Here is a 12,873-nt window from a genome sequence, read left to right on the forward strand (position 1 = left end):
AGGGTTCGTCAGCTACGTCAATCTAGTATTTATCTTTCCCTCGTCCATTCCTCAGGGTTCGTCAGCTACGTCAATCTAGTATTTATCTTTCCCTCGTCCATTCCTCAGGGTTCGTCAGCTACGTCAATCTAGTATTTATCTTTCCCTCGTCCATTCCTCAGGGTTCGTCAGCTACGTCAATCTAGTATTTATCTTTCCCTCGTCCATTCCTCAGGGTTCGTCAGCTACGTCAATCTAGTATTTATCTTTCCCTCGTCCATTCCTCAGGGTTCGTCAGCTACGTCAATCTAGTATTTATCTTTCCCTCGTCCATTCCTCAGGGTTCGTCAGCTACGTCAATCTAGTATTTATCTTTCCCTCGTCCATTCCTCAGGGTTCGTCAGCTACGTCAATCTAGTATTTATCTTTCCCTCGTCCATTCCTCAGGGTTCGTCAGCTACGTCAATCTAGTATTTATCTTTCCCTCGTCCATTCCTCAGGGTTCGTCAGCTACGTCAATCTAGTATTTATCTTTCCCTCGTCCATTCCTCAGGGTTCGTCAGCTACGTCAATCTAGTATTTATCTTTCCCTCGTCCATTCCTCAGGGTTCGTCAGCTACGTCAATCTAGTATTTATCTTTCCCTCGTCCATTCCTCAGGGTTCGTCAGCTACGTCAATCTAGTATTTATCTTTCCCTCGTCCATTCCTCAGGGTTCGTCAGCTACGTCAATCTAGTATTTATCTTTCCCTCGTCCATTCCTCAGGGTTCGTCAGCTACGTCAATCTAGTATTTATCTTTCCCTCGTCCATTCCTCAGGGTTCGTTAGCTACGTCAATCTAGTATTTATCTTTCCCTCGTCCATTCCTCAGGGTTCGTCAGCTACGTCAATCTAGTATTTATCTTTCCCTCGTCCATTCCTCAGGGTTCGTTAGCTACGTCAATCTAGTATTTATCTTTCCCTCGTCCATTCCTCAGGGTTCGTCAGCTACGTCAATCTAGTATTTATCTTTCCCTCGTCCATTCCTCAGGGTTCGTCAGCTACGTCAATCTAGTATTTATCTTTCCCTCGTCCATTCCTCAGGGTTCGTTAGCTACGACAATCCAGTGTCGGCGCAGGCCGCCATCCAGGCCATGAACGGCTTCCAGATCGGCATGAAGAGGCTCAAGGTGCAGCTGAAGCGCTCCAAGAATGACAGCAAACCCTACTGATCGTACCCAGGGCAGGGGCCTTCCCCTGGCTCTGTGTTAGCACTGCTAGGGTAAGTCTGCCCAACCAGCTAGCCAACCCACGACTAGAGCTGAGGCCATCCGATCAACACAGCAGAGACTTATTTCACTGGGCTGTGATTGAAAGGTGCTGTTGGTGTCATACCAACTCTCACCACTTGGGTCGTCGATTTATTATTCGCTTAAGTTACGATCTTATCTCTCTACACGTTTAGTACACCATCCATTCCTTTTACAGTTTCATGTCATTTTTAAGAGTCGTATAAAGTGTTTTAATTTATATGATTTATTTATAGCTATCAATGGAGCCAATGTTCAAGGGGGTCCTCTGTGTCGACTGCTATAAGAGGGAGCATCAGATTTGGTTATTTCCATACCATTTCATTACCTCTACAAAGTTTTCAATACAGGTTGACTAAGGATCAGACACACGCTTGATACTGTCAAAGCTCTTGGTCTTCATTCTGTCGCATTGATCTCTATGTGAAGCTCCCTTTTTATGTTCTCTCTCTGCTTCCATCTTTTTCTCTCTCTCGTTCTCTCTTTCTCAATCTAATCCATGTCAAGCTGCTGGGGCTACCTCTCCTCTCTCAACTTCTTCCAATCATTCCATCCATCTGTCCAAGTCTTCCCTAAAGGGACTGACTGGTTGGAGATGGATCAGTGTATGTCTTAGTCTACCATACATCTAGTGATGTCATTTCCTGTGTCAAACCTGTTTATTGTTCTGTGTGTGGGGAAACGCTTGTCCCTGATTTGCAGTTATGTTATGTGTGGTGACTGGCAGCTGTTGGTTGATTGTGCCTCATGGTTGAAAGGTTATTGTGCTGTGGCTCTGTCTAACTTCTCTCTCTTTTTCTCCTCTCCCCTCTCTTTCTCTCTCTCCTATCTACATCTCTCTCCGTGTTTTTTCTTCCCTTTTTTAGAACAAATCTTCATGCCTGTTTGCTCATCGTTAGCCTAGCATGTCCTCATGGTGTTGAAAACCGACTCCAAACTCCTCTTCCTCCCGGCTACTCATCCTCCCACCATTGTCTCTAAAGCTCGCCTGACCAATAGGCTACCTGGGCACACACCCCGCTGACCTTTGACCTATGACATTTGACCTTAGCTCAACATGATTGGGTGTGTCCAAAATGGCACCCTGCTCCCTATATGGTGCACTGCTTTTGCCCAGAGCCTTTTTGACCAGTGCAAGTTACTGGACTATATAGGGAAGAGGCTGCCATTTTGGATACAGAGCTGATTTTGTTTATGCATGCAACTTTGTTTTTCTTTTTTCCTGTATAAAATGTGAGGGGAGGTCGGTCAAGCAAAATCAATGTGAAATCTTACCTGCGCTCATTTCATTTAAAATACTTTGTTTTTGTACATTTTCTGCAAATGCAAAAGAAAAAAAAAAACTTGTTTTAAAAGCCTGTGGGATTGTTATTTTTGTTTTGTAATTTGCTTGTTTCTGTTGCTCGTTTCTTTTTTACCTCTTCTCTCTCAGTATAAAGTTCACTTGAAAGTTTGAATACAGGGACTAGCACAGCGCTGTGCTACTTTGTGCCATTAGTAATACGTCTGCTTCTGAAACAACAAAATAATGCTGTGTCCAAAATGGCACCCCCATCTCCTATGTAGTTCACTACTTTTTACCCAGGCCCTGGGCTCTAGTCAAAAGTAGTGCACTATGTAGGGAATAGGATACCATTTTAGACCGCACCCTAAGACCACTCGACTCGCGACACTTATTAAAACTAGTGTGAATATAAACCAGAATTGCCCCTCAGTGCTCTGTTAGGTTTTCACATTTTCAATTTTGTCACCAAGGCTGTTTAAAAAAAAAAGTGACTCTTGGCTTTCATTTAATTAATATATGTGTATTTGCCTATTTTTGTTTTGTTCTTTTTTTTTCTAAAATATTTGACGGCACAACGGAGGTAGATTTGCTCTTGACTACTAGGGGAAATTACTACCTACTATGAGTCTGAACTTTTTTTTAGAAATGATTCACAAATAGACAATCTGTGGTTTAAATGCACACTTAGATTACCTATATTTTATACCATTGAATCTATAGAAGTTTAAAGCTAAGTAAAACAGAAACCCAGGTTAACTTTGGGGTTCTTTTTGTAGATTATGTTGTAATGTCATCTAGGGTCTCAGTGTATATGTTTTTAAATGGGTTGGGGGGGGGGGACTGTTTGCTCGGTCAACACAACACAGCCTTTCAAGAAAATAACTGTCGTTACTAGCGGTGATGTAATTGATACTTACATGTGTTGTCAGAATTCCTTTCTGGGTTATTTGCTATTTTTAACCTCTGCAACTTTTTTTCAGTTAAGTAGATTGTCATTGTCTCATCTTGGGGAATATATATGACTAAATTTAGTGTTTTTCCTACGTTAAAAGAAAATAGTTTAAATTTAGTGTTAAATTCTTACGGTCTTGAGATTTTTTTGTTTGTTGTTGTTGTGAATTTCTTGTTGATAATTTCATAAATGGATGTTTTTGCTTATGGATGCCTCATATTGCAAGATAATGTCTGTTACCACAGAAGACAGACGGGGCGTTTTTGTTTAAAGTGCCCATGTGTCAAACTCGCTTTTTTAATTTTTTTGGCTTTACAATATGCTGTCATGTGAGTGCCCAATTTCTCAACACACTTTGTTCTGTGACAGTAAGAACACTGGGAGCCCCTGAACGTGAAATCACACAGGGGAATTTTTATTAGATCTCGCTCTCTCTCTCTCTCACACACACACACACACACACACACACACACACACACACACACACACAATGTATTTGTTGGTGATAAGATAGTTGAAATCCAACATTTAAAAAATTAAAGGAATTTTCTATTCAAAACGGTCACACAGTATCTGTGTTAACTGTTGAACCTACCCCCCCCCCACACACACCAAAAGTGTTGGTTTACAAAAGCATTCCATGTTTCGGCATAGTTTACTACTCAGAACAGAAGTGTCTTGATTGGGTTGATAATGGACCAGCCTACTTTCTGTTAGTTGTACTGCAGAGATGATGGGACAGCGCAAATCATTTACATCCAGCCCCCCCCCCTGCATCTTGTTCCCCGCCCCAAAGAAAGGTTCCCCCAAAAATATGCTTAACTGGTCCCATATTCACAAAGCGTCTAGGATCAGGTCCCACCTGTTCATGTCATCTTATTCATTGTATGATACAAACTCAAAAGCTGATCCTAAATCGGCACACCTATACGGCGCTTTATGAATATGACCCAGAAGGCGCTAAACAAGGGTCGTCAACTCAGGGTCCTTCGTGTTTGAGATTCAGCTCTGTGTGGAAGATGCCAAGCACTGCCTACGGTGTCTTTTTCTCAACAGACTTGGGATTAACAAGCCACAAAATGCTTTTTTTTCCAGTTTTGGTTAGGTTTTTTTTTACTTGCAAATCACCCAAGATGGCACCAGTTTATTTTATTTTTTAGCTTGAAAGTTCTAGCAGCACTTTAAGTTTTGAAGTGTTTGTTGTTGAATGGTAGTGATTTGGTTTTGTCTGTTTTATAAGCAGAAATATTGGAGGCAATGTAAACTTTTATTTTTTTTGCAAATCTGTTTTTTTTAAGCATGGGTTGGTGGCACTTCCCAGAACTACTAAGGTACCACTAATAAACATTATTTTATGTTGAATAAGATGGGGAATGTGCTTTTTGCAGTGAGTTTTTCTATCCCAATATACAACACTCAGTGCCATATATCTAGAAACTGCCTACACAGATGCTATTAGGCCTTGGTTTAGGGACTAGAGATTACTGCAGTTAGGAACGCTCAGTTTGCTTTTCTTATAATATACATACCAGTGTGTCATTAAGGCTAAATCACCCGCTGATGTGTTTCCCACTTTGTGATGTTATTGCTTCAAATGGTACGTGATGTACTGAATTTTAACACATTGGCAAGTAATTTGTGAATATTATCATACATTGAACAACCCAACCCTTTTTGAAGACAAATCACCCTGTTAGTGAGTGGACAAAGTTGAGTGCTTTGCGGTACGGTCACAGACAATGTATTGCTATAATATGAAAGCCTAGTTGTTGGGTAAAATGGTAAAGTTACTGTATATTGATTTGATTTATTGATTATAGAATAGTAATATCCTTTTCACGTTAACCAAAACCTGGGTAGTGTCGCATTATTAACATTGACTATATAACAGTTTGTTAAACAATTTGGTATGTAGGCTACAACAAACTGTTAACAAATGTTAGTAAATATTTTAATTGATTATAATGGGTAGTTATACAACTGTATTGTGAAGTGTTACCGTAAATGTTGAAATATAAGCACAATATAAAAATCACACATGGGTCAGGGTATAGGAACTAGAAACTCTCACTTCGGGGGCTTCCGTCACAACCATCATTTTTAGGACTAATTCCAAATGGCACCCTATTCCCTGTGTAGTCCACTACTTTTGACCAGGGCCCATTTAAATCTGGTCAAAAGTAGTGCACTATGTAGGGAATAGGGTGCCCCGTGCGACTTTTCTCAGTATCTATCACTGGTCACCGTTTTTCTATTCTCATACTCTGAAGTGCTGTTTGACAAAGTGTGGTAGCTTTGCATCGCTTAGATATTGTCTTGGTCAAAAATCTCTGTCCTTTTTTCTGAACCGTTTTTTTTTTTCTTATCTGATGATTTAATAATTGATAGGACTTCATGTTCTTCTCCACATAAATTATTTGATAGATGTTTGTTGTCTTGAGAAAAGCCAAAGTCGCGGTCCATCTTCATGCTGATCTGTAAAACATTTACAGTAGGGATTTTGTTTTTAATTAAACTTTTGAAATTTGGGTGGGATTTGAAGAAAAAAAAAAAGACAAACTGGCTCTTTCCAATTTCTACAATACTGGTTGTGCATATGTATTTTGTACCAGTGAAGCTTTTTTTATATTGGAAATAATTAAAGAAAAAAATATATATTGGAAAAAAAAAATGTCTGTCCTCTCTAAGGCCCTTGCCTTGAATGTGCTAGTCTTGAGTTTGGCTTCTTGGTGGTCGTCAATGATAACATTTCTGATAGTAGTACGTTTTTTTTGTTTTTCTTAAATAAATAACCTTAATATTGATTTAATTAACTTGCTTTCTACATGTTCCTCACTTTGTTATTCAGTTTCTATATTGGGGGGGGGTGGGGATCCTCTAAAATCGTGGTCAGTTTCATGTTAGTGCTGTGCTCTGTCCACATGGTTATTAAAAATGACCATCTGGGCTTATTATAGACAACTTGTATGGATAGATAAATGTCTTAGTTTAATATTTGTTTAGTTTCTGGGCTTTTCCTTTTACCTGTTGGTAGATATTTCTATTTTTCCCCATAGAAGCAGTGGTGTGTAGTTGGAAATCAGTCAATGTTTTATTTGGTAAATGTTTGTTCATGTGTGGTGTGTTTCTTTGCCTCTGTCTCCAAAATTAAACCATTTTTCCCTAATATTCAATGTGTCTGTGTGTTGTGTAGTCCCAGTGCCTGTCCAGTGACGTGACAACATTTACAAACTCCCCAGTGTCTGTCTTCCTAACTTGTTTCTTTCCATTGTCCCTCTTTGCTTATTTATTTTGTTTCCAAGCATTTGCTGATTTTTATCATTTGAGTTTACTGCTATATTATTACTAATATACAGTAGCCTATGGACATAACATATTTGTGGGGCCATGAGTGATTGTGTGTTCTGTTTTGTTCAAAAAGAAGCCCTGCAGGTGAAGTACTCATCGTCTGAGGATGCCACCAAATATCTTGGTATTCAAGATGTTTACAAACTACTGAACTGCAGCGTTTTAAGTACTACTGAATAAAGGGCAATGAACAACTGATGTACCCTTTGCCCACACACTATTGGACAAGGCTATTGTGTTTATACGGCATTGGACTATGCTCAGAAAGACCCAGACGCAGGCATGTGTTGTGTACCATGATGACCACATGACTATTTTAAACCAAGTTATTGTAGATCATGATGAATGTGCACTGAAGTGGCCACTTCACAGGGCCAAGATAAAAATAAAAAAAATGAGACCAAATGGGGTTAATGTCTAAAAGTACACAAATCTAAACTTTTTTTTATTACATTCCGATTGTATTCGGTTACTAATGGGTTATATAGTATCATGAACATAAATTGGCTGCTAAGTAAACATTAAGAAGCGAAATAACAGTTGCAAATGAATGTTAAAACGCTGGTTGTTTTGCCCAATGCAATGTGTAGATGACACTAGGCTACATGCTATGTTGGAATAGTTATTTCACAAACTGTAGGTTATACACAGCCAATCTATAGCTACTCAATTTCCTGTGAGCTGCAGTAGGCCTACCGCAAGTGGTTAGATATGGTGATTGCTGTTACGGTGCAGCTTTAATGGCTACTTCTAATAAAAAAAAACTACTTACATAATGTAGGCTAGGTAATTCATTAATTCCCTTTGGTCTGGACATTGAACTCCACACACTGTCAGTGAAAGAGTATGTTCTAACATCTTTAATTAAAACTGTTTCTTATATTTGCTCAGCAGTGGCTTCCTTCTGTAGTCTTTTTGCCTTTCACGATAGTCAATTTGGATTTGTTTCAACTTTATTCCATCTTTGTACTTGTTTATGCCAAGTTTCTCAAATGAGGTTCTCTTCAGCTTAACTGAAGACCTGAAAAAAGAGAGACGAATAAAGACAGTCAATATTACACCAGCACTATAAACCAGACAGGATCGAGCTTATTATACTATAAACCAGACACGGTCAAGCATATTATACTATAAACCAGACAGGATCAAGCTTATTATACTATAAGCCAGACAGGATCAAGCTTATTATACTATAAGCCAGACAGGATCAAGCTTATTATACTATAAACCAGACAGGATCGAGCTTATTATACTATAAACCAGACACGGTCAAGCATATTATACTATAAACCAGACAGGATCAAGCTTATTATACTATAAACCAGACAGGATCGAGCTTATTATACTATAAACCAGACAGGATCAAGCTTATTATACTATAAACCAGACAGGATCGAGCTTATTATACTATAAACCAGACACGGTCAAGCATATTATACTATAAACCAGACAGGATCAAGCTTATTATACTATAAACCAGACAGGATCGAGCTTATTATACTATAAACCAGACACGGTCAAGCATATTATACTATAAACCAGACAGGATCAAGCTTATTATACTATAAACCAGACAGGATCAAGCTTATTATACTATAAACCAGACAGGATCGAGCTTATTATACTATAAACCAGACACGGTCAAGCTTATTATACTATAAACCAGACAGGATCAAGCTTATTATACTATAAACCAGACAGGATCAAGCTTATTATACTATAAACCAGACACGGTCAAGCATATTATACTATAAACCAGACAGGATCAAGCTTATTATACTATAAACCAGACACGGTCAAGCATATTATACTATAAACCAGACAGGATCAAGCTTATTATACTATAAACCAGACACGATCAAGCTTATTATACTATAAACCAGACAGGATCAAGCTTATTATACTATAAACCAGACACGATCAAGCTTATTATACTATAAACCAGACAGGATCAAGCTTATTATACTATAAACCAGACAGGATCGAGCTTATTATACTATAAACCAGACACGGTCAAGCATATTATACTATAAACCAGACAGGATCAAGCTTATTATACTATAAACCAGACAGGATCAAGCTTATTATACTATAAACCAGACAGGATCGAGCTTATTATACTATAAACCAGACACGGTCAAGCTTATTATACTATAAACCAGACAGGATCAAGCTTATTATACTATAAACCAGACAGGATCAAGCTTATTATACTATAAACCAGACACGGTCAAGCATATTATACTATAAACCAGACAGGATCAAGCTTATTATACTATAAACCAGACACGGTCAAGCATATTATACTATAAACCAGACAGGATCAAGCTTATTATACTATAAACCAGACACGATCAAGCTTATTATACTATAAACCAGACAGGATCAAGCTTATTATACTATAAACCAGACACGATCAAGCTTATTATACTATAAACCAGACAGGATCAAGCTTATTATACTATAAACCAGACAGGATCAAGCTTATTATACTATAAGCCAGACAGGATCAAGCTTATTATACTATAAACCAGACACGATCAAGCTTATTATACTATAAATCAGACACGATCAAGCTTATTATACTATAAACCAGACAGGATCAAGCTTATTATACTATAAACCAGACAGGATCAAGCTTATTATACTATAAGCCAGACAGGATCAAGCTTATTATACTATAAGCCAGACAGGATCAAGCTTATTATACTATAAACCAGACACGGTCAAGCATATTATACTATAAGCCAGACACGATCAAGCTTATTATACTATAAACCAGACAGGATCAAGCTTATACTATAAACCAGACAGGATGAAGCTTATTACACTGTTTGATTTACCTTCTTCTCGGCTCCTGAAAAACTTTTTCGTTGCTCTGGTTCCAAAATGAGAATGTCCATCGGCCTATCCGCTTGCTGTAGAACTGCTTGAAAGTATTTCCCCTGATCCCTCGTCTTCAACTCTGAAACGCCACAGATGTATCCACAAGCTGTGGATTTTTTCTCATAGTTTTTCCCCCCAGGTGATCGACGTCTTTGGAAGGTAGTTGGAAGGTTTGAACCTAACAAGAACACTCTAGTCAATGGCCAATAAGAGTCCTCTAGTTTACATTTTATTACTTGATGTGTAACCCTTCACCAATTTAAAGTGAATTTATTTCGTTTAAAATCATACAGCAAGGTGTGCAGTGTATTTGCAGAGGATAACACTGAAACATTAAAACACTTGTTTCCAAAGTGGTCCTCGATGATAATGGTGTCTATTCATTCGGGCTTCCAAGGGCAAAAAATTGTCAGACATTTTAGGTACAATTCTACTAACAGCATACATAGTTAACAATTCAATCAGTATGTGCAAAAAAGTATGGAAATGTATGTTTTAAAATGGTTGTACCTGGGGTTGGGCCTGGGGTGTGGACTGGGGTTGGGCCTGGGGTGTAGACTGGGGTTGGGCCTGGGGTTGGGCCTGGGGTGTGGACTGGGGTTGAGCCTGTGGTTGGGCCTGGGGTGTGGACTGGGGTTGGGCCTGGGGTGTGGATTGGGGTTGGGTCTGTGGTTGGGCCAGGGGTGTGGACTGGGGTTGGGCCTGGGGTGTGGACTGGGGTTAGGCCTGGGGTTGGGCCTGGGGTGTGGATTGGGGTTGGGCCTGTGGTTGGGCCTGGGGTGTGGACTGGGGTTGGGCCTGGGGTGTGGACTGGGGTTGGGCCTGGGGTTGTACCTGTGGTTGGGCCTGGGGTGTGGACTGTGGAGGAAGAGGTTGGGACAGCGTATGGGGTTGGGCCTGGGGTGTGGACTGTGGAGGAAGAGGTTGGGACAGCGTATGGGGTTGGGCCTGGGGTGTGGACTGTGGAGGAAGAGGTTGGGACAGCGTATGGGGTTGGGCCTGGGGTGTGGACTGTGGAGGAAGAGGTTGGGACAGCGTATGGGGTTGGGCCTGGGGTGTGGACTGTGGAGGAAGAGGTTGGGACAGCGTATGGGGTGTGGACTGGGGAGGAAGAGGTTGGGACAGCGGATGGGGTTGGGACTGTGGAGGAAGAGGTTGGGACAGCGGATGGGGTTGGGACTGTGGAGGAAGAGGTTGGGACAGCGGATGGGGTTGGGACTGTGGAGGAAGAGGTTGGGACAGCGGATGGGGTTGGGACTGTGGAGGAAGAGGTTGGGACAGCGTATGGGGTGTGGACTGTGGAGGAAGAGGTTGGGACAGCGGATGGGGTGTGGACTGTGGAGGAAGAGGTTGGGACAGCGGATGGGGTGTGGACTGTGGAGGAAGAGGTTGGGACAGCGGATGGGGTTGGGACTGTGGAGGAAGAGGTTGGGACAGCGGATGGGGTTGGGACTGTGGAGGAAGAGGTTGGGACAGCGTATGGGGTGTGGACTGTGGAGGAAGAGGTTGGGACAGCGGATGGGGTTGGGACTGTGGAGGAAGAGGTTGGGACAGCGGATGGGGTTGGGACTGTGGAGGAAGAGGTTGGGACAGCGGATGGGGTTGGGACTGTGGAGGAAGAGGTTGGGACAGCGGATGGGGTTGGGACTGTGGAGGAAGAGGTTGGGACAGCGGATGGGGTTGGGACTGTGGAGGAAGAGGTTGGGACAGCATATGGGGTGTGGACTGTGGAGGAAGAGGTTGGGACAGCGGATGGGGTTGGGACTGTGGAGGAAGAGGTTGGGACAGCGGATGGGGTGTGGACTGTGGAGGAAGAGGTTGGGACAGCGTATGGGGTGTGGACTGGGGAGGAAGAGGTTGGGACAGCGGATGGGGTGTGGACTGGGGAGGAAGAGGTTGGGACAGCGGATGGGGTGTGGACTGTGGAGGAAGAGGTTGGGACAGCGGATGGGGTTGGGACTGGGGAGGAAGAGGTTGGGACAGCGTATGGGGTGTGGACTGGGGAGGAAGAGGTTGGGACAGCGGATGGGGTTGGGACTGGGGAGGAAGAGGTTGGGACAGCGTATGGGGTGTGGACTGTGGAGGAAGAGGTTGGGACAGCGGATGGGGTTGGGACTGTGGAGGAAGAGGTTGGGACAGCGGATGGGGTTGGGACTGTGGAGGAAGAGGTTGGGACAGCGGATGGGGTGTGGACTGGGGAGGAAGAGGTTGGGACAGCGGATGGGGTTGGGACTGTGGAGGAAGAGGTTGGGACAGCGGATGGGGTGTGGACTGTGGAGGAAGAGGTTGGGACAGCGTATGGGGTGTGGACTGGGGAGGAAGAGGTTGGGACAGCGTATGGGGTGTGGACTGGGGAGGAAGAGGTTGGGACAGCGGATGGGGTGTGGACTGTGGAGGAAGAGGTTGGGACAGCGGATGGGGTGTGGACTGTGGAGGAAGAGGTTGGGACAGCGGATGGGGTGTGGACTGTGGAGGAAGAGGTTGGGACAGCGGATGGGGTGTGGACTGTGGAGGAAGAGGTTGGGACAGCGGATGGGGTGTGGACTGTGGAGGAAGAGGTTGGGACAGCGGATGGGGTGTGGACTGTGGAGGAAGAGGTTGGGACAGCAGATGGGGTTGGGACTGTGGAGGAAGAGGTTGGGACAGCGGATGTGGTTGGGACTGTGGAGGAAGAGGTTGGGACAGCGGATGGGGTTGCTGGGTGCCTGGGGTCTATGTCGTTGTTGTCGTTAGATTAGAAAACTGTATTATGCTCTAATTAAGAAATGATTTGTGCAGCATAAGACAACAACCACCATACATACAAAAACAGAAGTTGAATCACAAACCTTTTAAAAACAGACCTGCAACATGATTTAAAAGTAGTGCATTACACCTCAAACATTTGCTTTTCTTCAGTCTGGAGAAAGATGTTCTGATGTCTGGCTGATGTTACAGGGACAGGAATTTACTGCAGGTCTCACCGTCCTTACTGATGTGTGTATCCAGCAAACGGATGATAGAATCTTCCGGGGCTGATTTACTGAAGATTTACAGCTTCCTGTATTAGCGTAAAGTCACCAGTTTCTGCTCGTCTACATGCTCTTATGCTCTCTCTTCCCCTACTGTATTTATTTATTTTGCTCCTTTGCACC

General features: G+C 42.5%; 1 protein-coding gene and 1 long non-coding RNA gene across 16 annotated transcripts in view; one reads left to right on the plus strand and one right to left on the minus strand.

Moving 5' to 3' along the window:
* The window catches only part of LOC106561659 (CUGBP Elav-like family member 2), a 57,607-nt gene extending 50,934 nt beyond the window's left edge, over positions 1-6,673 (plus strand). For 13 of the 15 annotated variants that reach the window (XM_014125817.2, XM_014125819.2, XM_014125821.2 and 10 more), the window contains exons 13-14: positions 1,063-1,240; positions 2,135-6,673. In XM_014125817.2, coding sequence (XP_013981292.1) covers positions 1,063-1,190 — 128 coding nt within the window. In that variant the 3' untranslated portion in view covers positions 1,191-1,240; positions 2,135-6,673. The other 2 variants (XM_045688484.1, XM_014125824.2) reach the window with 2 other exon arrangements.
* LOC106561662 (uncharacterized) lies at positions 6,342-10,316 on the minus strand. Its single transcript, XR_001318839.2, has 2 exons — positions 9,697-10,316; positions 6,342-7,874 (listed from the first exon to the last, which is right to left on the minus strand). It is a non-coding gene; the product is annotated as an uncharacterized lncRNA (long non-coding RNA).
* Between the last annotated feature and the right edge of the window lie 2,557 nt (positions 10,317-12,873).

The sequence above is a fragment of the Salmo salar genome, chromosome ssa10 (genome assembly GCF_905237065.1).
Source record: "Salmo salar chromosome ssa10, Ssal_v3.1, whole genome shotgun sequence".
Taxonomy (NCBI): Eukaryota; Metazoa; Chordata; class Actinopteri; order Salmoniformes; family Salmonidae; genus Salmo; species Salmo salar.